At 35.1% G+C, this 24,538-nt stretch overlaps 1 protein-coding gene across 1 annotated transcript in view; it reads left to right on the top strand.

The window, feature by feature from the left end:
- The window catches only part of SCYL2 (SCY1 like pseudokinase 2), a 42,665-nt gene that overhangs the window by 9,773 nt on the left and 8,354 nt on the right, over window positions 1-24,538 (top strand). Inside the window, exons 3-14 of the mRNA XM_074870842.1 lie at window positions 4,311-4,468; window positions 8,330-8,474; window positions 9,070-9,219; window positions 9,836-10,057; window positions 10,933-11,049; window positions 13,282-13,407; window positions 14,861-15,037; window positions 18,688-18,810; window positions 20,690-20,803; window positions 21,239-21,371; window positions 23,138-23,256; window positions 23,901-24,001. Of these exons, the coding sequence (XP_074726943.1) occupies window positions 4,311-4,468; window positions 8,330-8,474; window positions 9,070-9,219; window positions 9,836-10,057; window positions 10,933-11,049; window positions 13,282-13,407; window positions 14,861-15,037; window positions 18,688-18,810; window positions 20,690-20,803; window positions 21,239-21,371; window positions 23,138-23,256; window positions 23,901-24,001 (1,685 nt within the window). The remainder of the gene's footprint in view (window positions 1-4,310; window positions 4,469-8,329; window positions 8,475-9,069; window positions 9,220-9,835; window positions 10,058-10,932; window positions 11,050-13,281; window positions 13,408-14,860; window positions 15,038-18,687; window positions 18,811-20,689; window positions 20,804-21,238; window positions 21,372-23,137; window positions 23,257-23,900; window positions 24,002-24,538) is intronic.

A 24,538-nucleotide genomic window follows, 5' to 3' on the forward strand; every position in this document is an offset into this window, starting at 1 on the left:
ACAATGCAACTGCTCACCATCTGATGACCGATGCCGGAGCAGTGATCTGCCCCTCCTGGCCAGCTCTCCCCAGTTTATATATTGAGCATGATGCCTTATGGTATGGAACATCCCTTTGGCTAGTTCAGGTCAGCTGTCCTGGCCAGGCTCCCTCCCAGCTTCTTGTGCACCTGCTTGCTGGCAGAGCATGGGAAACAGAAAAATCCCTAACCTAAGTGCTACTTACCAACAACTGAAACATCAATGTGTTATCAACATTATTCTCACACTAAATCCAAACCACAGCACTGTACCAGCTACTAAGAAGAAAATTAACTCTATCCCTGCTGAAACCAGGACACTCAGTGTGTTCTGAATTCTTGCCTTCCTCTTAGGGGCAGGAGAGAAAGCATGACATGCCTTGGTTGCCTGGTTGCCTTTTTTGGGTTAGGGAGAATTATTTCTCTCTCTCTCTTTCCTCCTTTCTCCCTTTCTTTTTGTTTTTTGGTTTGTTTTTTTTTTAGCAGTTGCAATGGCTAAGATAGGAGCAGGGGTTTTGCGTTCTCTTTGGTTTATAAGGTGTTTACGTGGGTAAATAAGGACACGTGTTTTAAACTGTTGGTGTATGTTTCATGAGGAATGCAAGATTGCAAATGGACTTGGAGGATGTGGTGGGTTGACCCTGACCAGCAACCAGGCACCCACACAGCTACTCACTCACTTCTGCACCCCCAGCAGAATGAGGGAAGAAAATAGGAAGAAGAAAAACAATAAAACTCATAGGTCAAGATTTAGACAGTTTAATAGGTGAAGGAAGCGGGGGGGAAACAAGCAAAGAAAAGGAAATTGCTCACCACATCCCACAGGCAGACTGATAGTCAAGCTAGTCTCCAAAAAACAGCCACCTTGGAAGCCAAAACCCCACTTCTTCTTCCTCTACCCTACGTTTTATCACTGAGCATGATGTTATATGATATGGAATAGCCCTTTGGCCAGTTCCGGTTGGCTGTCTCGGCACTGTCCCATCCCAGTCTCCGGCCTACCCATGGCCTACTCACTGCGGGGGCAGAGTGGGAAAAGGAGAAGGCCTTGACCCTGTGTGAGACGTGTTCAACGACGGCCAAAACGATGGTGTGTTATCAACACTGTTATAGCCACGAATCTAAAATGCAGCACGATATGGGATGCTATGAAGAAAGTTAACTCCATCTCAGCCAGACCCAGTACAAAGGAAAACTGCCCAAAGAAGCCGGGAAAAGGAAATAGGGGCATTTAGTGATTAAAACTACAAGAATAAAAAAACTTTATGAAGGGGTATATTAGTGACTACCAGGTCTTTGGGGCAATGGTTGACTGGATTCCCCTGAAATACACAAGCACAATTAAAGAGAACTGATTTACACTTCTGTTCAGTGTTTAAAGTGTTCTAGATGAGTTAATATGATTATATCCCAATTAAATCATGCTCTGTGTCTTGCATGCTGTGGACAATGCTTACTCCTGATTGCACAGGTGACATTTAATTCCTTAGCAAAGGCATAAACACTGATCTTTTCAGTGATTCATGTTAAAAATTCTAAATTCTTGGTAGTAACAACATGTGTTTTCTCGAAGGTCTAAATCCTGGCAAATATTTACATGGTATACCTCATAACATACAGCTGTCCCAGTGTGATCACTGAGCTTTACCTAATGCCACTTTGAAGTAAAGCACTTGGCTTAAACATGTGGGAGGTGAGACACAAGGTGCAGACTATGTCATATTGTGAACAGAACTGAGGTTTAAACTTAGATCTCTTGATTGGCCAGTCTAGTCCCCTACATACTTGTCCATACCTCCTAACCCAGGTAGTAATGTTACCAGTATACCATGTTGAGACAAGAGCTTGTTGAGCAAGGTGCATATACTTCCTATCACATAACAAATGAAAGCTTGTGTCATTAAAGATAAGGGTTGTTTTGTTTCTACTTTTTCATTTTTTGTGGAGAACAGTCATATTTTTTTAATATATTTTAGTCTTTTTATTGTTAAATTTGTTTTTATATCACAAAGTTGGAATTGCAACACAACTGCAGAATTAAATAACAAGTAGTCATCTGCAGGAGGAAGCTATTCTTCCTTCAAAACTATGAAATGAAAAAAGTGGAAGCTCCCCTAGAGCTTTCTATGGAAAGAAGTAAGCCTTTGCAGCCTTCAATCTCAGTAAGTTTCCATGAAAGTAAGTACAAGAAATGGAATCCCTGTCAACTACAGTTGGTAGCCCTCCTTTTTGGGGTTGAACATCAGTTCTTGTAAAATAGAAGAGGAAAAACAGAATTATTGTGTTCATAGTCAAGATTTGACAGAGTTATATGGTTCACACAGCATAAAACTATGAACACTTTTAAATGTTTCCAAGCTTACTATATGGTTTCAGTAATTTTTGTGCATTGAGAATGTGTTCTGTGGCCCATGACTCAGCTATCACTTCATATCTGGTGACCTATGGGGGTTAAGATATTATATTGTTGATATGGCATTTTGCATATAAAAAGCAGTGCTGATTATGGAATTGAATTTCAGTATGCCATATTTTGAATTATTAATATCAGAACACATTTAACATTTTAGTGTTCAGAGATGGCTGGGTGCTTTCTTCTTGTATCAGATGTGTTACATGAAAATGAAGGTGTTGAAAGCAAGTTGTCACACAGCTCAAATTATTTTGATTTTTGACAGTCCACAATAACTAAGTCTACAAAATCAATGTGATAACAATCATTTTCGTACCTAGAATACTACAGTTTCATATACATACTTATATGTGAGCTAATTTTGGATCTGTAAAAGTTCTATCAAACTTCAAACAAACCGTGCAAGATTGCTGCAAGCACCAATAGAACTTATTTATAGCCATCATAAAATATTCAAACCACAGCTGATGTCTCATACTATCCGATTTAAATATTCACTTTCTGATTCTTTTGACTTGCCTTTAAACAGAAGTTCTTTCAGAAGTGATGTATTAGTTTGAACTTTTGTTATTGGTCACGTACTGCTCAATACATTCACATTTTGTACTGGAAAATATGTATTTTTTAAATAGTGGGTATAGTGTATGTCTTCCATACCCTGTCATGGGTTCTTCCCTGCCTTGTGTCAACGTTAATGTTTGATCCATCACACTTAAGAGTTGGAGCAGGGAGCTGATGTGGATAGAAGCAGGAAAAGTGTACTTACTTGAATTATAGACATTCACCTGCTAATGGTTTAATGAAACAGGTACCAGCTAAAAAGTATAAACCAATTTTTTGTGTATTGGACTGAATTTCTTTTTTTATATAGTCTATTTCTAGAAGTCTTTTTTCTTTTTTTTAAAATCAATAATGTAACTGTTCTTGTGATATTTTAATTAGAATAATAGTTATAAAATGCAGTACAAGAGCATAGATTTCCTCTTGGGACTGAAAGCTGTATTTTCATATTTTCTACTGGTTTCTAACCTTTATTATTATTCATTGCTGTTGTAGGAGTTCAAGAAAGTCTCTGTTTCATTACAAAGTTTTTAATTCCTTTTTTCTTTAATTGATTTATTTCTCTTTAATAGCTTCCAAGTTGATGATACGATCTAACTTTTTATTTCACATCCACCTCTGAAATTTCAAAGTTTCATATAAATTTTTTAATTTTCTCCCACACCATTTGCAGAAGTGGATTGGAAGAACTATTTTCTCTGGTTTTAACATCTACTGCATTTCTGGGACTTCTTTTTACACATGTTTAGGCATTAACAAATTCTTAATGTTTTATCATGTGAATGGTCTGATCAGGTTAATTGATTACTGTGACTATAAATTATCTTTCATGAATGTCTAGTTTCAGGTTTGGAGCAGAACGCTGAGACAGAGTCTGGTTTAATAAAGTGCCACTTGGTGTATTTAATGCCAAATGAATGCATATATGCTCAGAATATTTTAATTGTTCATAGTTGATGTAAATGCTTTCATCTACCTAAAATCAAGCTGATTTCTGTCCTGTGGATCTGCTGCTTTGTCACTGTGTAGATAGTGGTTATAGTTTATGTATTAACTGTTTGTAAGCTGTAAGGAACAGAAGTACCTTAATTCTTGAAATATATATTCCAGAGGTTATATACAATAACCTGTGTGCTTATGACTGGGACAAAGTATGGACAATATGTATGTATACATACACGTTGAAATACTTACTGCATTGGTGGGATTGTACTGTTGATTCAAAAAATGTGTGTGTGTGTGTGTGTGTGTAATGGTGTATAGGCTTGTTTTTTGTCTGTGTTATATACTGAGTGAATTTTGTCACTTATTTTTAGGAAGTGGCTGTTTTTGTCTTTGATAAGAAGCTAATAGACAAGTATCAAAAATTTGAAAAGGATCAGATTATTGATTCGTTAAAACGAGGTGTTCAACAACTAACCAGGCTTCGACACCCTCGACTACTTACTGTTCAACATCCGTTGGAAGAATCCAGGTAAGCAGTAGTAAAGTTGAGAACAGACTTTCTTAATCATTGTTTTGTTATTGGACGTAAAATATCTGGAACATTCAACACATACATACATCTGATGAGATTCAAAGCCATAGGATGCATTTCTGGTGTGAATCTAACTAATAATCTATATGCGATCTTAGTCCGGTTGCACCTATAAGGCTACACATGACCCTTAAAGCATGAAAATTTGGTAGTTCAATTAATTTCACTTTTGAAGAATTCTCTTAAAAATTGTTTTCTTGCAAAAGGTTGTTCATACATTGGTTCCATGCATGTGAGATTGGAGATTTTAGGTAAATTGTATGTATTGTGGCTGCATATGTGGCTGCTTACATCAACTATGAACAATTAAAAGGTACTCATGCCAACTGAGGGAGACAAAATTCAGTGTGGTTTGGTAGTGCTTATTTGATTTATGTAAGGTTGACCACTACGCACAATAATGGGTTAGTCTTATGGTTCATTCAACTGCAGTGATAACAACACACTAAAATCTAACAAATAAAATGAAGGCTTTGTGTTAAAATACAAAGCTGATCCTCACCTTACTGAGGAAGGTCATGAAGGTTTTTTTCCAAAGCAGTTTTTCTAAATGGTAGCCTAATAAAGATTTATATACATTACCTTTCAAACTTCTACACTTTTGATTGTGTCTGTTAACCTGCATTTTTCCAAATGTATTGGCTTCTAGGAGCTGAGAATACTGTAGGAATGCTTCTTCATCTTTGTGATTCCTACTTTGGGAAGGATTTCTTGGGTTAAATGACACTTGCATATTCATTTATATCTTTCCTCCAGTACAAAATACATTTTTCATTAACAAGTGTTCAAAGCTGTCATTGCCCCTGTGGTTCAGTATGCCCCTCACAAAAGCCTAAGGAAAGTTAGTTAGGTAGTTGAAGACAGCTCTCAGTACTCTACAACAGTAAATAAACTATTACATGCTAAAGGGCCTAGAGTTATCTCAGTCATTGTGTATGCAGGTGAATCCCAGAGTAGATCCCAGGCTTTCTCCTAGCATTGTCACAGTATTTTGATTGACTCAGCAACTGCATCTGTAATTATTTTTTCCCTGAACAATTCAGTTCAGAAGAAAAAGCTGAGATTCATACCTTGGAGTGTTAAGAAAGCTTTGGTGGTGCTCTTGTAAAGAATTTAAGTCTTTTGAGTAAAATTAACAGTGTAATTATGTCAGAGTTGTCATTTGTGGGTTTTTAGAAATGTCCTGAACTTTGCTCCAATTGTTTTTCTTTCCATACTCAGCTACTGGTAGAAACACCAGTAACACAAAACCCGTCCATTTGCTTGCTGTGCCAGAAACTGATGGAACATTTTTTGGAGGGAGTTCATAAAAGAAAAGTTTGCTTAGAATATTTGTGTGTGTAACCTTGTGCAAGCATGCTGTAAGATTTCTTTAGAATTCCAGGTCTTTCCAGAGCGTTTACTCCTGATGAAAGTTGTGATGGACTCCTTCTTGCTAGACTGTACCTGGTCTTTTTTTGTGTCTCCAAAGTAACATACAATTGTGTTGAACTGCTTGCAAGTCACCCTTTATTCCTCCTTCGTGGGGCAAAAGGATATTTGGTGTACCTGCCACAGCTGAAGTAGATATAGAAAGAAAGGCCATACCTTTCTGATCCTAGTGTGTAGGTAGCTTTTCCACTATTAATAGAATGTTTCTACTCCAGATTATTGGTATTCAATATAATTATATTTAATATAAATATATATAATATATATTATGATGTATAAATTTTAACATGCATTTATATAATGAATATTTATTTATACTAAATATTTAATATAAATACAGTCTATTTATTTACAACTGGTCTTGAATGACAGAATAGCAATATTATTCTATATTTAACTTGTTATAGGAGAAAAGGATAAAAAAGCCAAATTACAAGTTCACTCATAATGTCATTACTACCCATTAAAAATAGTAGTAGTGTAAAGAGTCCTAGATACTTAATTTACTAGACATTCCATCTGTTGCAGTCTTCCCCAGAGCATATGCATTTTTGGCCATCACTTTTATTTTTAACTTGTTTTCTTTTTATTATGTTACTCTGAATTTGATTTTGCTATTATTCAGGGAATTGTTAAAGAAGCTGCACTGTATGGCAGACATTAGCTTCTGCAGTATTCAATTGCTTTAATTAGATTTGCCCCATCCTTCCTTTACTGTGGATTGGGTCCTTATTTAATTAGCTTCTAGAGTAAAAAATAAACAGAGATCTTTTTATTCCCTCAAAACAACAGAAGTCAGAGAATGTATGTTATGAAAACCACTGAATAACTGTTCCCTAGCCTAGGTATTTTCTATCATCTATGCCTTAACCATAACTAAATGTATAAACTCTATGGTAAAGTTGAAGTCATATTGAAAATGAAGGACTTTGTCTTTCTGTGCTCTGATTCTTTCTTTTGATTACTACATAACCAAGTATTATAGCCCTAGTTGTGTTAATAGAAACATGAAAGGGCTGGTGTTAACAGAATGGTAGGGAGGAAGGAAGCCAAGCAAAGATGTCCTGTCAGGTTGGCTGACACTTATGATTCGATGTATTTTAATTTTTAGTTGTTTTTCCTTTGGAAAGGCAGTAGATAAAGCTAAAGTAAAACTAAAATCTGGATGAATAGTAAGAGGTTTGTGTGTTTCATCAGCCTTATTTTACTTTAAAGAGCAAGCTTACTGATTATTGAGATACATAAAAACTATGCGGTAGATTCACGCTGAGGCGTTGTGTCTTCTCTGTGATATTTTTAGGGAATGAGCAAAAAGTTAGGCTTTTGTCTTCTTGCCTATAACTTTAAATTAAAAAATATATCTTTATTACTGTTACTTAGTTTTCTGTGTTCATACTGATGCAGTATTTAGTATTCTCATGAATAACTCATCCTTAAACCAGGCATGTGTGCTACCATCCATGTAATGCTTTCTCCAGAAAAACTTTAAAACAATTAAAAAGTGAGATGCAATGACTGTCTGGGGCCTCCGGTGCTGTGCAGACCAGTATGAAGCATGTGGATGTAAAGAATGACTCTGTCTGTTACATGAAGTTTGTGAAACATTGTGAGACATACATTATTTTCAGGACTTAGAAATCTGAAATTTTGAGGCACAGTGTTACAACCAGTCCACTCTATGTGTGGCAGTTTGCTTCATCTATGTTTTTCCAACACCGTTGACACAAAAATGCATAAGCAAGACCTGTAGTTTTTCTTGAAGAAAACAATAGATAAAATAAATTAGAAAACAGTCACTTCACATACAAACTGCAGTTCATACAACAAGCATATTTGTGTTTGCACTTCTTCTATTCATTTGCAAAGTAGAGGAATATTCAGGTACTACCTTACACTTTATTAATTTTGTTTCTGATCATTGTCTGACCACGTTAAGTATTCCTTCAGGGATGTGTGAGCTTTAGGCACAGCTAAAAGCCTGATTTTGCAAGTTCAATAATAGTAAGAATTATTTGTTTGATTTTCCCAGATCAGGAGAAGAAAACCATTGTTTTGTGAAAACTTTTTATGAAGCATTGTGTGCATCATTAGTGATATATGTGAATGTTACAGAATAAAATAAGAATTCTAATATTTTTGAATACTTCACATATTTATATATTTCCCTTTATATTTTATTTATATATTTACTCTATATACTACACCCTATATACCAATAAGAATTCAAACCCTGTGATATAATATGGTTTTAGATAGCACTAAGTTCTCTGGTAATGTATAATATGATGTTTGAATGGTTCTTTGTTCACAGACAAGAGATTTATTACATTCATTTACAAGAAATGTTTGTATGTATTTCCTCTACAGGGATTGCTTGGCATTTTGTACAGAACCAATCTGTGCAAGTTTAGCTAATGTTCTTGGCAGCTGGGACAACCTACCTTCTCCTTTACCATCTGACATTAAAGAATACAAACTTTATGATGTGGAGACCAAATATGGTTTGCTTCAGGTATGACATAGGTTGTCCTTATAATTTTCTTGTTCTTTTAGTATTAATGATTGTTTTACAAAGTTCGTAAACTGCCAAAGTTTTGTCTGCCTATAGTAAATTAAATAATTGGAAAGTCAGAGATGATAGTGCCCTGATCACTGTAAGTATAAGAGAAGATGAACATAGCAGGCTCTAAGTTGCTACTGGTTTTGTTTACTCTGACATGGAAAATACAAAATTGAATGCATTTTTATTTTCCATATAAATGTCTGTGCTACAGCTGTCTCTCCCATATGTGAATCTTTTCTTTACCTTCTGTGGAGGAACAGTAGCTTCCAGGTTTTATTTGGTGAATATGTTGATCAACTTTGAAAAGCGCTTTTGTTCTTATGCTGTGATAGTTGGTCAGCATTAGTAGTCTCATCTGCTGGTTACCCATCTGTGTTTAATTTCCTTCATACATAATTTTTAAGACATAGCCTAAAATTGTGGTGAAAAATTGTGTCTTAGTTAACTTACCAATTTAACCGTGACCACAGGAACAGAATTTTTGTAAATGTTGTAGGATAATTGGGGAAATATTTAACCTGAAATAATAATCTTTTATTAACAGGTTTCTGAAGGCTTGTCATTTTTGCATAGCAGTGTGAAAATGGTCCATGGAAATATTACTCCTGAAAATATAATTTTGAATAAGAGTGGAGCATGGAAAATTATGGGCTTTGATTTTTGTATCCAGTCAACAAATCCATCTGAACAGGAGGTAATAGATCTTTATATTTATCATCATTAAATTTCAAATTCAGATCTTTGTCTGAAACCAGTTTCATGACCTTGCATTTCAGTACAGAATCATTTATTTAATATTTAGCTCTATATTTGTTGGCAGGAAGTCTATAAACGTCTGGCACAGGTCTGGACTGAAATGCTGCCTTTGGTCATCACAGAAAAAGAGCCTGAGTTGGCTCAGTGGAGTCAAAATAGACTAGTGATGGTTTCAGACAGAGACTGAAGCCTGTGCCACTTCTGCCCACCTGCATGTTGGATGCCATGCAAAGCCACCTAATTTAGTCTCTTGCATCCACCCAGTGCCTGGTTGCTACCTCCTAAAATGAATTCCCATCATAGCTTGTGTTTCCCTCTTACAACAGTGCTTTGATTTTACATTACACTTCCCAACTTTAATATTCAAACTTAACTGCATCAGCTAATCACTCTAAGCTACAGACACAGATTCTTAATAGTTTTGCCTTATTCCATTTCTGTTTCATTCAGAACTGAATTTGAGTGGATTAATTATTTTCTGCTGCTTGAGTTTCTTATTTAAAGTGTTGTTCAAAAATTGCTAATAAATGTACTTTCTTTTACTTCTTTTGTAGCCAAAGTTCCCTTGTAAGGAATGGGATCCAAACTTGCCATCCTTGTGTCTTCCAAATCCTGAATATCTGGCACCAGAATATATTCTCTCTGTGAGCTGTGAGACAGCCAGTGACATGTACTCTCTAGGAGCTGTTATGTATGCAGTGTTTAATAAAGGGAAACCAATTTTTGAGGTCAACAAGCAGGATATTTATAAAAGCTTTAGTAGACAGCTGGATCAGGTATTTGTTCTATTTGTGACTGTTTTTCATTGATATTCGTATTTGAAAAGTTACTTAAATCTATTTTAAACCAGTATTTAGAACACAATACTGGTGCTCCAACATAAGCAATCTGATGGTATTTTGCTTTGCATGCTGTCTTTATAACAAGAAAAAAGAATCCTAGCAAAATATGGGAAATAAAAATATGTGTAGAGAAGGTTACATGTACCAACTCTATAAACTACAAATTTCATTTTTCACCTGATTTCTCTGTAAACCTGTTGAATGCTGGTCTCCTGGAATAAATACTTTACCTGTTGGGGTTAACAGTGTGAAACACAAATCAGTGAGTGACCTATGTAGGACTGTTGAAGATGGGTGAGTTTAGAGTGATTTGATCACTTGACATTGCAATCGGTATCCTCTTAGCTATCAGCTATTTCACATTCTTTGCGGACTGTGAATATTAACAGAAGATAGTTACTTGGATCAGCTGACATAATGTGTGTTCATATGCAGGTTTCCTTTGTCATAACTTCTTTGGGTGCCCATTGCCTTAGCTGTGTGTACTGTGTTTTAACGTGTGTAGACAACACTTCAGATAATTACATGTACATGTTTAAAATACTGAGTTTGTGTTCTCTGATAACCTGAACACAATGAGAAGTTGGAAATAGGGAAATGTGACCTGAAGCAGGTAGGCTGTTGGGAGACAGCAAGAAGACTATGAGGGATCAGAAGCAAATGGGTTATAAAAGGGGAGAAGGGAGGGTACCAAGGGTGTGGGTAGAGAAACCATCAAGAGGACAAAGTGTAGTCCTGTTGTATATTGGAAATAGTTTTATGCAGGATTTTCTGACTTCATGGTGCATGTGCTTAAATTACTTATGCAGCTGAGCCGTTTAAGCTCCAATACTCTTCAGAATATACCAGAGGAGGTGCGTGAACATGTAAAGCTACTCTTAAATGTAGCTCCAGCAGTGAGACCAGACGCAGATCAAATGACTAAGGTCAGTTTATGGAAAATACAGAAGCCATAGGAAAGAGGGAAAAGAGTGTTTGATTTGTAGAAACAGTAGAGCTATTTTAAAGTGTTTTCCTGTTAATCATTTTAGTTGAAATGTTAAATATTTAACTATTTTGGAAATAATGATCTTAGTTGATGCCAAAAGTTGTCCTTACGCTGACCTTTATTAATACAGAAGAAGTGGGTGCTGAGACAAAATTTGGAATAATCACGCAATGAAACACTATTTTGTTGCTTTCCAATACAGATGGAAGTATTTTCTGTGCTATGCTTTTATACAATTCAGTCTTTAAAACTGTATTCAAAGGATTTTTAAAGCCATGAAATGATAAAGGGCAATAAATGTAAGAACTAACTTTTGGCTTATGATTTTTGGTGTATTCTTAAATATGCAGAAGAATAGCTTAAAATATATTTGGAGCTTCTTGCCATAATGAAACAAAAATTAACTGCAAGTAGGATAATTTAAGTTTTAATTTGACAAACTCTTCCTTCACGTTCCTATCTGAAAGTAGAACTTAAAAGCATGATTCTGCCTTTGTCTTATACCCTATTTTGTCATATTTGATAGCCTTTCAGATTCTTGCTTATAGGTTTGCTTAGCTAAACAATTTTCCTCTTTTCCTGTCATATAAAAAGATTGTATTCAGAGAGAGAAATCAGTGTCTTAACAGCTGGAAGAAATAGTGAGTGAACAGGTAGTGGTTCTGCCAACATATATGCTGAAAGATGGGAAGTGAGGAAACTGGCAAATATTACTCAGGTATCAACTCACTTGTCTGAAGGACTACAACAAACAAATCTGTAAATTGTTGTATTAAGCAGTATGGTTTTATAAAGACATTAAGTCTCTTTTACCACGTCAGCACTACAGACTGAATTGTAGGGTAGAAATATTAGAACTTTAGTTCTAAAAGCAATTTGTTATGGCCAACATGACATGAGCTAAAATGGAGCTTGACATTGGCACATTTACCTTGCTAGTTCTAACTAGTTTGTGTTAACCTGTGTAGAATTCCATGGTCACACATTTTGGCATGTGATCTAGAAGACAAAATTTAAGCCTGCAGTGCAGGCTAGCTTGAATTCTCTACTGATAAGATTCTTTTCTTCTGTATTACCCTACTCCAATCTGTGTTTCTGATTTTTTTTTTTCTTTGTTGCCCTACTCTTATTGGCTTCTCTTTCTGCCTTACAGCAGAGCTTCTTTAAATGTTTTTGTTTTACACAAATTTTTCAACTGAAAACAAGTGTCTAAATAGTCTGAGAGACCATGCTTTGTCTTTTAACTACTGTGAGCCCATGAGGTTTGATATGTCCCTCCCTAAAACTGAGAGCTAGCAGGAAGAAGGAATCTTACCCATGGAAGTTTTTGAATACAGAACTTTTCATTCCAGTCTGTGTAGGTCTGGGATAGACACACTTCTACTCTTTCTGTTCATTTGCTAACTGAAAGGTTAATATTTGCGGTTGGATTTTTATATAAACAATCTTGTTATCATCATGTATTTTTATCAATCTTTCGTTAATGATGAAGCAGCTCTATCAGTATTAATATGATATACCATGGCTATAGTTGAAACCCCCTGGTGTTTTCTTGGTGCCATCTTTATAAGCCTGGTCTATGTATATTTGTTGTCACACAATACTTAAGAAGGCCTGTACCCTCTTTGCTGAAGTAATGCAAACATGGGAGATCATGTAAGAAATTATAGTGGACAGGATTTACAAGTGGGTCTGAACAGTGGAGAGAAATTTATGTTATTACACATTTGTTGCATATAAATGCGTATTGATTCATTGTAAGTTTCCAGAGATGGTAGCCAGATCTGGATGGCCTAGGAGGTAATCCTTTGTTGTAATATTGAATAGCATAATTATTCCTAGGAGAACTTTTAATCAAGGTTTTTACTTTTCATTCCATTTTTTGTAGACAAAACATTATTTCATATACAGTAAGTTAACTTGGGTACACTTAACATGGATGGGTTTCTTTAAAATGATAGGAAAATTCCATTTTAGTAATCAACCTTTATCTGTGAATATTCTGCTACTTAATATGTAAAAAAAGTACTTACTGTTAGTTGCAGGCACGTCATTGTCAAGGTTTACTATAGGGCACTGAAAAGGTAAATAAATGATTATACTTTGGAATCTTTGTAACAGCGTCAGTTTTGTCTCCCTCCAGATCAAAAGCTTTTAATCTTATTTTTAGATACCATTCTTCGATGATGTAGGAGCAATGACACTTCAGTATTTTGATTCATTATTTCAAAGGGATAACCTTCAGAAATCACAGTTTTTTAAAGGGCTACCAAAGGTTCTGCCAAAACTACCTAAGGTATGTCTGTATATGTAATAGTGAAATAGTGAGTTTAAAAATATGTGAACATCTGTGAACATTCTGAATCTTGGAATGCTGAACTTTTTATAGCATTGTACCATAGTAGACTGCCATGAGACCTTCAGAATAGAGTTGTAGAAAAGAAGGGGGGATTAGAAAATAGTTGATGTGGAAATACTCCTCAGCTGTCAATAATTCTTTAAATGGAAAATGGCAAATTGTGCTATCAGTATGTGTAAGGAACCATCATTTGCATGTCCTCTTGTAGTTCATCCCACTTTAAAAGGGTGTTGTCTTCTCTCCACTTACAAGGCTTTCCCTTTGTTTCCAGATGCTATCATAGCTCTTTGATGTCATCTTGCCACCTTTTCTCCCAATAAGATTACTTCAAGTGTTTTCATAGCAAGGCAGTACTTTAATGTTGAATGATGCAGAGCTTCCTTCCGTCAGCAGACTTTCTTGTGCTAGCAGTGCCCAGAAACCTCAAAGGCAAATGTCTGTCATTACAGATTTCTTCTGTGTACTGTTAGACACTGTGTCTAGACTGACTCCTCTTCCTTTTGTGGTATTCTTTAATTTGTATAAGGCATAATGCATATGTGATATAAAAATAGTTTGCTACATAATAGAATAGCTGAGCTTCTCAACCATTGCATTAAATTTCTTTACTTTTAATTTTGTTTTGAACTACACAGTGCAAGATTCGGACTTCATATTTAATACTCCAATTTAGTAATATTTTTCTTTGATCAGAAATCATTGATGCTTTGAATTTGGAAATAGATGGGATGTATTTCACCTAACTTAAGGCAGCCACTGACTAACCTAATCATCTTTAGGACATTTATTTTTTTTATGTCTTGAAAGTGTATTTTATGAGGAAAGAGACCATGTGCCCTTGAACTGTGTATTTCTCTTTATCAATTTTAAAAGCATTTAAGGATGTCTAACTCTACAGTAGACATCCACAGTGTAAATATCTATGTCATCAGCAGAATTCCATTTAGGGGGTGTACTTGGAGTTTTACAGGGAAGGTATAGTAGGATTATGTTTGTTCAGTGATAGCACTGAAAAATTGGTTATTTGGGGGGGGGGGGGGGGGGGAGAGGGTCTTTTTAGGGTCTTTTTTACAGAAAGCATATAGAATAAGATTTTCATAATTCATGTATGTGGCAGAAAGTCCTATTTTCTGTACAGTTAACTGCTTTTTGTTGACAGTCACAGTTGTTACAGTCTCCAGTTATGTTTTGAGTGCAAACAGAGAAAAGTTAGCAAAGTAGCACAGTGTAAATTAGCTAGAGTATACTGTGAAAATAAGAGTCCCCAACTGAACATTATCTGTCTGCTTTTTTGTAAATATCAGGTTAATACAAAAGCTGTTGAGCTGGCACAATAATAACTGACTGTAATGCAGTACAATGTGATGCATGCTTGTTTTTCTTCTTTTAGCGTGTTATAATTCAGCGAATTTTGCCTTGCTTGACTTCTGAATTTGTGAATCCTGATATGGTACCCTTTGTCTTGCCCAATGTTCTCCTAATTGCTGAGGAATGCACCAAAGAAGAATATATCAGGCTCATTCTGCCTGATCTTGGTCCTGTTTTTAAGCAGCAAGAACCAATCCAGGTATGTTAATATTGTTCAGATCACAATTTTTCTCTTTGGTGTTTTTTTCCCTGAAAAATGACTAATTGTTCTATTTCCCTTTTCCAGCTTCACACAGGTTGCTCAACCCGCTCTGTAGTTGTCCAGGCAGTCAGTCTTGATTTATACAAAATAGATTTTTTCCAGGAAATTCACAAAGCCTCTACCCCTGCTTTTTTAGATAGGTTTTCTGAAGGTATATTTGCATTTATAGCTGAGATTAGATTAGCAAAAAAGCAAACATTTAATTTACCACTCAATTCTTATTTTTGGTTGGTTGTAGAAGGTATATTTGTAAGCATTTTATGACTTACTTGGCCAATCTGAGCAGGGTTGTACAGTACAACATTTGCACATATTCTACCAGTAGCTGAACCTATGATTTTTTTTTTTTTTTTTTTTCTTGTATCATATTGCTGACACAGAGATCATGGGGTGGAAAAATTATAACTTTGACAGACTCTTAAAATGCTGTTTATTGATGATAATAAAATAGTTTTTATTTGAGAGCTGTGCACAAATTTGTGAAATTTGTTTCATTTTGACAAATGTATTGTGTAAGTAAAATGCACTTTTTTTTCTGTTGCATAAAAGTAGTAAGACATTATCATTACTGTAAATGAGCAAAACATTTGCATCCTTTTGTCAACACCATATGCATGATGATTCCTGAGAATTTTGTCACTGAGTTAGGCATTGTGCTTCCACAGATAAAAGGCAGCTATGCATTCCTTCTAGCTCACCTTGTTTTACTGCTTGATCCTGTTATTTCTCTGCAGAGCACTTAAGGGATGAGATAAACACAGGAATCAATAAGTAGACCTTTTATTTCTGGGTTTCAGAAAACCGAATCAGAGAACTCTCATTATATTGGGGAGGGGGAAGGAGGGACAATAGTGTAACTGAGAATACCTCAGAAAATTAGAACTACTTAATGCTGTACTTTCGATACACTGAGGCTTTGTTCTTGTTTTGAAAAAATTAAATGTGTAACTGACTGAAAGCCAGTGAGCATCTTATTTGTGCTGTTTCATCCTAAAAGGTAACATTGCGTTTTGCTACCTTTAACATCAGAAAGTTTGTCACAAAATTGTATCTGGAGCATAAAGGGCACAAAAGCTGTTTTATCTCTTGAGAAATGAGGGAAGCTAAATACAGACTTGGGGTCAGCTCATAAAGAACAAGTTTTGTGAAGTTTTTTGTTGCTTTCTAGATACTATATATTCAATTGTTACGTTGACATTTTTAATGCACACTAAGTACTACATGGCTTATTCCACTACTATTTCTGTGGTCTTTTTATATGGCAAAGTTTAAGTAATCTAGAACAGATGTTCAAAGTTAATATACGAGGAATTCAGGAAAAAATATAAAGGTTCAGAGGACAGAATTCCAGGTCTGACTGTGCAAGGCAAAAACGTCCAGTTCCAGCGTGTTTGTAACTCATGGGGAAGGTGCCAGTGTTTCTTCCAAACACTCTCTTAAGATGTTTTAGATTTGTACAAGGGGCCTGTTGCTTGGCTTTCATAGGATACATGAGTTAGGGCGTCAGTGTATCATAGGGAAGCTGCTATAATTCAGTGTGAAGAAATTGTTATCCAGTGTTCACAGTGTCTTTGTATGAGGGAATTTATAATATGAAAATGCAATATTTAGTTAAGCTACTCATTCATATCGTACTCTTGGAGTTAGCATGGAGTAACAGGTGTCCTGTAAATTAACGCCCTAGCTGACATAGCTTCCCAGTGTAGACAAACCCTTAATTTATATCTAAGGGAATCCATAGAGAGTTAGCTTATAGTTTGCTGTAAGTTCATATTCTAATACCAAAGTGTACCCTGACAAACAAGCACTGGGCTCTGTATTAGTGAATGAAACACCTCTGTAGCATTATTGTTTAGAGTGCAACTTCTGCTGCTTGCTTATTAGATGGTGTGTGTGTCTGTGACTGTAACATCTTACCTTTTATCTATTTAAGTAGAAACTATCACATATGACCCTAGAAAACTAAAAATGAAGGGGATTCATTGAAACAGTGTGAACTACATCCTAGTTAAAGACAGATAGAAAAATCAAAAATGGTTCAGCTTCATGTTATCTTAGTTGAAGAGCATTGACAGCAAGTGGAAAAAGGCTGAACTGCTTCAGTGAAATCTAAATGACTATATAGTATAATTTTTAACTTAAAAGCAGTCTGTTATATGTTAAAACATCTGGTTCTTATTTTAAAGGAGCTTTTCTGGTTGTTAAATAACAGGTTTCATTCATGTCCTTTTCAAATTTGCAAAAACAATCAAATGATCCTTCTCCAAAACTATATTTAACATATAAACTGTCATGCCACAGTACTACAGGGTTGCTAGACAAGAGAACAGTGTTATGAGCACATGTATGTTTCAAAAAGCCAAGTTTAGCATAAATAAAAATTCTTTATTCAAGAATAATTATAAAATCTAACTTTAAAACTGCTCTGGTCCATCTTGCCCTAATTCTCCTAATTTTGGGGATATTGCATCAGAATCAGTGTTCATGGAATGAATGTCTGAGTTTGTATGTATGTGTACAGTTTAGGTAATTATAAATATACAATATGAAAACACATTAGCTGCAGTTTAAGAGAATTTATTTTTCTTCCCTGTAGAGGAAAGCAAGTGAAAGGAGGAAACCTGTAATGTGGTCTTGGTGCACTTGTATTTCTACACTTGATGCTTCTGTTTATTTGACATACAAGCACAGATTGCTACATATTTTTAGATTTAAAAATTGAAATCCTTTCCTTTTGTGAAAGACTTGGCTTTTTATTATTAATGCGATACTATTCACCACAATTTATCCATCTAGTCTAACCTATTTTCTAAAAGGAGTCTAGATGTCAATGGATAGTCAATGTCACCTGTATCAAGTTGTCTCACCTATCTGAGATGAGACATGAGTCTTACGAGTTACGTAGTTCTCTGTTGGAGACTGAGTCTGGGTGAGTAACTTAGAATAGCAGCTAACTTTTAGATGGCTAAGCCTAAGCAGGGTGAATCCCAATATGTAAATGTGCTATCCTAGTGTTGTCTTTTAGGTTAACATGATGTGGATCTTTTTGTTTGGGATTTTTCATTTTATGATACAGAATTTCCATGTAAAATAGAATAAAGGTATTTTGTGTCCATATAGTAGCTGTAATACTCTTTTCATTGTGCCCCTATTTTGATTCTAGATACAGATGGAATACAGCTTTTATATGTGGAGTTGTGATCAAATGCTTTGAGGGCAGAATTTGAGCTATAGTTTTTTGAACGTTTAGCTTTTTCAATAGTGATGTGTATAAAGATTTTAACAAAAGACCATGTTGTAAATAGAAACAAGACTCCTTCCTTAGTCATTATTATTTCTTATTTCAGAAGGATTAGTCTAGAACATGCATATTTTGTTTGATTTGTATTTGCTGTTTTTAAAATGCAATAATATGTCAGTGTTTTTTGTCTTCCATGCCTTCAGGCAAGCAACATGGTAAGTGATTGCATTTACTAAGTTACAAGAAAACTTGAAATTTTTATGATATGATACGACACACTTTAAATTGTAGGTATATGTTTCTGGAGTTAAAACTTTTGACTTCTCAATTGCCCTTTTTTTAATAGATCTTGTTGATCTTCCTGCAAAAAATGGACTTGCTTCTAACAAAGACTCCACCGGATGAAATAAAGAACAGTGTTCTACCAATGGTTTATAGAGCCTTGGAAGCACCTTCAATTCAGATCCAGGTATAGTAATTGCAGCCTTTATTTAAAACATTTTTTTTTCTCTTTTCTTTAAATTGACATGCCAACTTTTTGTATACTCATGTGTTTGTTTACTTGGAAGAAAAAGGGTAAAGCTGTGTAATATCTCTGAATGTTGAAAGAGTTGAATGTTTTATTAAAGAAAATTTGTTTTAGTAAAATAAAATTGAGTTCAGTTATTTTCCAGGGAGGACCTATTTGACTGTTGTTCTAATGCTCTTATCCTAAATTCTTACTAGCCACTATTGCAAAAAGTAGCATGTGCATTTATACTACATTGCCTGTTCACCAGAAACTATGCAGGCATGCGTTCTCTTACCAGTCAGTGAGAGGTGGCTTATTCTGAGGTCCTACTGGTAAGAACATGTGTGTTGACAGTTACCTTTGAAGACCTGATTTGCTGTAAAATCATATTAATATACCTTCTGGTGATACTTTTATGTATCCATGTTTTTATTTTTCTCTTTATGCATTCTCTACCTCTCATGGTTTAGGCCCAGCTGGCAACTAAGCACCACAAGGCTGCTCGCTCACTCCTCCCTCCTCCCAGTGAGATGGGGAGGAGAATTAGAAAAAAAAAAAGTAAAAATAGTAAAGGACAGTTTAATAACTAAAACAAAATAAAAGATAATAACAATAATAATAAAAAATATAGTAATATTTGTAATGAAAAAGGATATAACTAAAAGAGAGAGAAATAAAACCAAAGAAAAAAAACCCAAGTGATGCACAATGCAGTTGCTCACCACCTGCTGATCAATACCCAGACAGTCCCTCAGCCGCGATCTGCTCCTTCCGGCCAACTCCCCCCCAGTTTCTATACTGAGCATGATGTTCTATGGTATGGAATATTCCTTTGACTAGTTTGGGTCAACTGTCCTGGCCAGGCTCCCTCCCAGCTTCTTGTGCACCTACTTGCTGGGCAGAGCATGGGAAATGGCAAAATCCTTAACTTAGGATAGCGCTGCTTAGCAACAACTAAAACATCACTGTGTTATCAGTATTATTCTCAGACTAAATTCAAAACACACTGTACCACCTACTAAAAAGAGAATTAACTCTATCGCAGCTGAAACCAGGACATTAGCTTTCTAAGGTTCTTTTTTTTTTTTTTTTTTCTTTAAATCATTCTTCTACTGGAATTAACTTCCAGTTCCCAGAAGCATTCAAGAGTGGGAGGGAGAGATAAATAAACAAAGTATTTCTTAAAGAAGGATTTGGATAATCAGATGTGACTTTTATCTTTCAAAGCCTTTGCATATTATAGAGTTATATGTTTCTAAATACCTAGTGTGAGGTTTTTTCCCTGCATCAGTAGTTTGTTTACTCAGGTATTACTTGCAACATATACTTAATATTGCTGTCTCTTACTTTTTGAGATTGGGCTGAAATGGGATAATTTTTTTTCCTCTCTTGCTTAAGTATGTTTAATCTTGATATGCTCTTTTATCTTTCAGCCTATTATTGTGCTGCTGCAAGTGTTGTTGATAGTACTCATTCAGATTTGCTTGACTTATGTAGGAAAATGTTAGTCTGATGTAATAAAAGTTGGTTTTTATATAAAGGTGTTTTTTGATATTTGTGCTATCCAAACATTTTATTATAAATTTATGAATACTCTTTTGGAATCCATTTTTCAAGATTCTGTATACATATCAAAATGCTTTATTATTCTAGCTATTTTTAAGTGAGTCTGATAGATTAACGTCAGCTTAGTTGCATATATTTCCTTAAATATTTCCTTAAAAGGAAAGCTTAAGAAGACATTTTAAACTAATTTTGATCTTGAGTAATATTAGTACTAATTTTATAATAAGCATGCATGTTTCTTTTTAAACTTATGCAGAATTTTTTTTTATAGGAGCTTTGCCTAAACATAATTCCCACATTTGCCAATTTAATAGATTACCCATCAATGAAAAATTCATTAATTCCAAGAATTAAAAATGCGTGTTTGCAAACTTCTTCTCTTGCTGTAAGTATCCTAATAATTTTATCTCTCAGGCCTTAGAAAGTGTTGTTACCTTTAATTACTTTGGCCTTTTTGCTGTTGTGTCTTTAAACTTTTTACAAACACAGAAGCACCATTTGTTTTTTTATTCTTAAAAATTTTTAAAGTTAACAACTTATTGGTTAATAATACTTTAAAAATTATTGAAGTGTGTTCCACAATAATATATGTTAACAGTGTTGTGCAGAAAACCTAAGGTTTTGTGAGCAGTGTGTAACTATATGTATTTTCCTTTCATGACACAAGAGGGATTTTTTAACTTGTCTTGAATTTTCAGATACGAAGGTTGTAGTTTTGGTAGCACCTGTTTTCGTCTAGGTATGAGTTTTGTGAGGTTGTATTTTTTTCTTAGGCAAAAATATAGTAAAGAGTTTGTTTAATTCTTATCATATTGCACAGGTCCGGGTAAACTCACTAGTGTGCTTAGGCAAGATTTTGGAGTACTTGGATAAATGGTTTGTGCTTGATGATATTTTACCCTTTCTACAACAAATTCCATCCAAGGAACCTGCAGTGCTAATGGGAATTTTAGGTAATTAATACTTTCAACTTTCTCCTCTTTTGTGCTTTGATGTTATAAATCTGAATGCTTTCTGTGTTATCACTGATAGTGTTTACATAGTGTTTACAAAGTTTACTATTAAAAACTTCCTGTTTCTGGTTCTTAAGTATGTCCCTGTTCATGTTGTTGGTACTTCCAAACACTAGTACATATATATTTGTAGGCTTCAAGGCCCAGTGCAGTTCTGAGTACTCATTGCAGTTCATGGGCTGTGACTCTTTCTTGGACCATGTGGTCCACACAGCCAGAGAGGCTGTTTTCCACAGAAGGTTATATGATCTGTCTTCTTTCAGATACTGCTGGAGCTTTTAAGATGTTACTGCTTCATTCTCTTACCACTCTTGCATTGTCAGATACTATAAATGATTGTCTACAAATCTACTGCTCTTCACTGCAGATTTTGTTAGACTCATTTTCTTGGACATTTATGCAAACATGGCTGCCTTTTCACTGAAATGGAGCTTAGTCTGCATGAGATTTCACAAAACAGCTAACAAAACCTAATGGCTTGTTACTTCTGGAAGGGGAGGCCTCACTCTCAGTTGTGCTTTCCTAGTGCCACTCTGGTGCTTGCCTGACTCAGGATATGTGATTTTAACAACTTGAATGGGCTCAAGGAGACCAGATGACCGGAGTCACTCCAAGGAAGAGTTGTGAATGCATGGCCAAGTCTGGAAGACAGTGGCTATTTCTCTTACTGACAACAAAGTAGTAGACAAAAGACCATTTGTAACACACTGAACTGTACTGGCAGCAGCCCTTATCAAACACTGTAATAATATGTGATGGTAGCGTTATTTTGATTTGCTCAAAATCAGCAAGAGGGCATCCATCAGTACTAATTTAAAGCTGAGGGACAGTGTATCTTTCACTTTAGTTGGATACCTCTGAATTCTACTTGGATCTAGTGGGTAAGTGAACTTTAGTTTGGAAATGATGCGCTGAAATCAATTTTATATACTTGGGCTCTCCTTTTTTCTGGAATCATAATACCTTCCATCTTGTGTGCGATATCTTCTTTGGCCAGCTGACAGGTCTGTTCTAATACTAACCACAGAAAGTGCGGAAAGCTGCTGCTTCTTTTATACTAGTATGTTCAGTGTTTGCCACCAGATGTAATCTATTTAAGCAGAGCAATCTTCTTGTCAGAAACACTACAGAACTTAAAAGCTTAACACTGGATCCCTCGTGCCTGCCAGTATTCTTTTTTTCTGTGATTTTTAGAACAGAGAAAGGCTATGCATGATTTCTGATCCTATGTGTAACACAGCCCCAAACATTTAGGTAAGAATCTTTGTAAAATGCAGTCAGAGAGTAGTGTGATAGTTACTCCTAGACACTTCAGTATCCCAGGACAGAACACATCCTTAGTTAACGCAGTTTAATATTTTACTGGCGATTTGTCAGTTTGTGGTAACTCAGTTGCTTGTGATATGTTCAAAGATGCATATTCTCAGATAATTGACCAGGACAATACATTGCCTAATACCAGGTTTCAGAGCTGCAGAGTATTACTTTGAACCTCCTCTTCTTCTGAACTTTAGCAAAGCCTCTTGGTATAATATGTTTGTGTTGAGGATGAGTACTTAGCTTTTATGATTCTGTTGATCATCTTTGTCCCTGCTTGCACGCAGAGACAATGTGTGTTCAGGTGACCAATACATATAGAGAGTGCTACTTTATTCACATTGCATACTAAACTTAACAATGTTTGCTGTTTTGATGTTGTATGTCAGGTATTTACAAATGTACATTTACTCATAAGAAGTTGGGAATTACCAAAGAACAGCTTGCAGGAAAAGTATTGCCCCATCTGATTCCTCTTAGTATTGAGAACAATCTTAATCTCAATCAGGTAGGAATGTGACTGTGTTGCATGCTTTTCATTGATAAATTGGTAGAGAATAGATTTAAACTGTTGTCAGAGAAAAATTAATACATTACTGTATGTCTATGTCTGTTGTAAAAGCAAACAAACAAAACCAAAAAACCTGCCAGTATTACTGTATTTGCATGTCTAAAGCTTGTTATTTTTCAGTGGATTTAACTGATTCACTTTAAAATTCCAAAATGAATACTATCACCTTCCAAATATCCTGCAAAAGCAGTTAACTACTAACATAATTAAAATCCAAATTAAAAGCTAAAGTACAGTTTTAATGTTTCCTCCTTTGCTCTTGTTTGTAAATGTTGCAGATAATGTAGAAGTGCAATCATAGGATTTTTTTGAAAATTAATCTGGTAATATTAATCTGTGAGTTTTTTTGTCTGGGTTGCCCCACTTGTTTTGTTAGTGACATATACTTTTCACTGTTTCAGTATGTACTTTGCTTGTAGTTGGGTATCTAATAGAAGATAGTGAAGGTGGATTATAAATTATTTTAAAATCTGCAGTTTATCTGATATTGTGTATTACAAGTTTTATTACAACCTTTTAAGTTATACATGTCTGAATTCCATCACTGCAAAATCCAAACCTCTTGTATATTTCTTTCACAGTTCAATTCTTTTATTTGTGTTATAAAAGATATGCTTAATAGATTGGAGGCAGAGCATAAAACAAAACTTGAGCAACTTCATGTCATGCAAGAGCAACAGAAGTAAGTGTTTATTTACATGTGTATTAGAGAAGGAACAAGTGAGCAGAGATAAATTTCAGTTAATTTTTTAGCAAATGTGAGAAAACTCTAGCCATAGCAATAAAAAAATCTAGGTAATTCTCACTTCGGTAGTTGACAATTGCCTCAAATAAGCACAGTTGTCAGCAAAGATTTTTTTAGTCCTAGAATGATATAGTATGGTGATGTCAGTGGTTTTATAGAGTAAAATCCTTTACTTTTATGCAGTTCAGTCACAGTTTATTTTTTTGAATCAATATAATTTTTAATTAATTAATTAAATGTAAACTTCATACTGAGCTCCACTAGTACAGTTTATGTCTTGCTTCTATATGCCAAGTTGCTTTTCAGTAGTCATTGGGAACATTAAACATACTGGAGAAACATAAATATTGCAGCCTTTTAGAAGGCGGCGATATTTGAAGACATTTACAGCTATTTTATGGAGTCTGATTATGAGGTGAGATTTTTGAGCGGAATTAACTTGGGCTACCCAGAGTCTGTGTCACCCAGTTCAAA

The sequence above is a fragment of the Strix uralensis genome, chromosome 5, assembly GCF_047716275.1.
Source record: "Strix uralensis isolate ZFMK-TIS-50842 chromosome 5, bStrUra1, whole genome shotgun sequence".
Lineage (NCBI taxonomy): Eukaryota > Metazoa > Chordata > Aves > Strigiformes > Strigidae > Strix > Strix uralensis.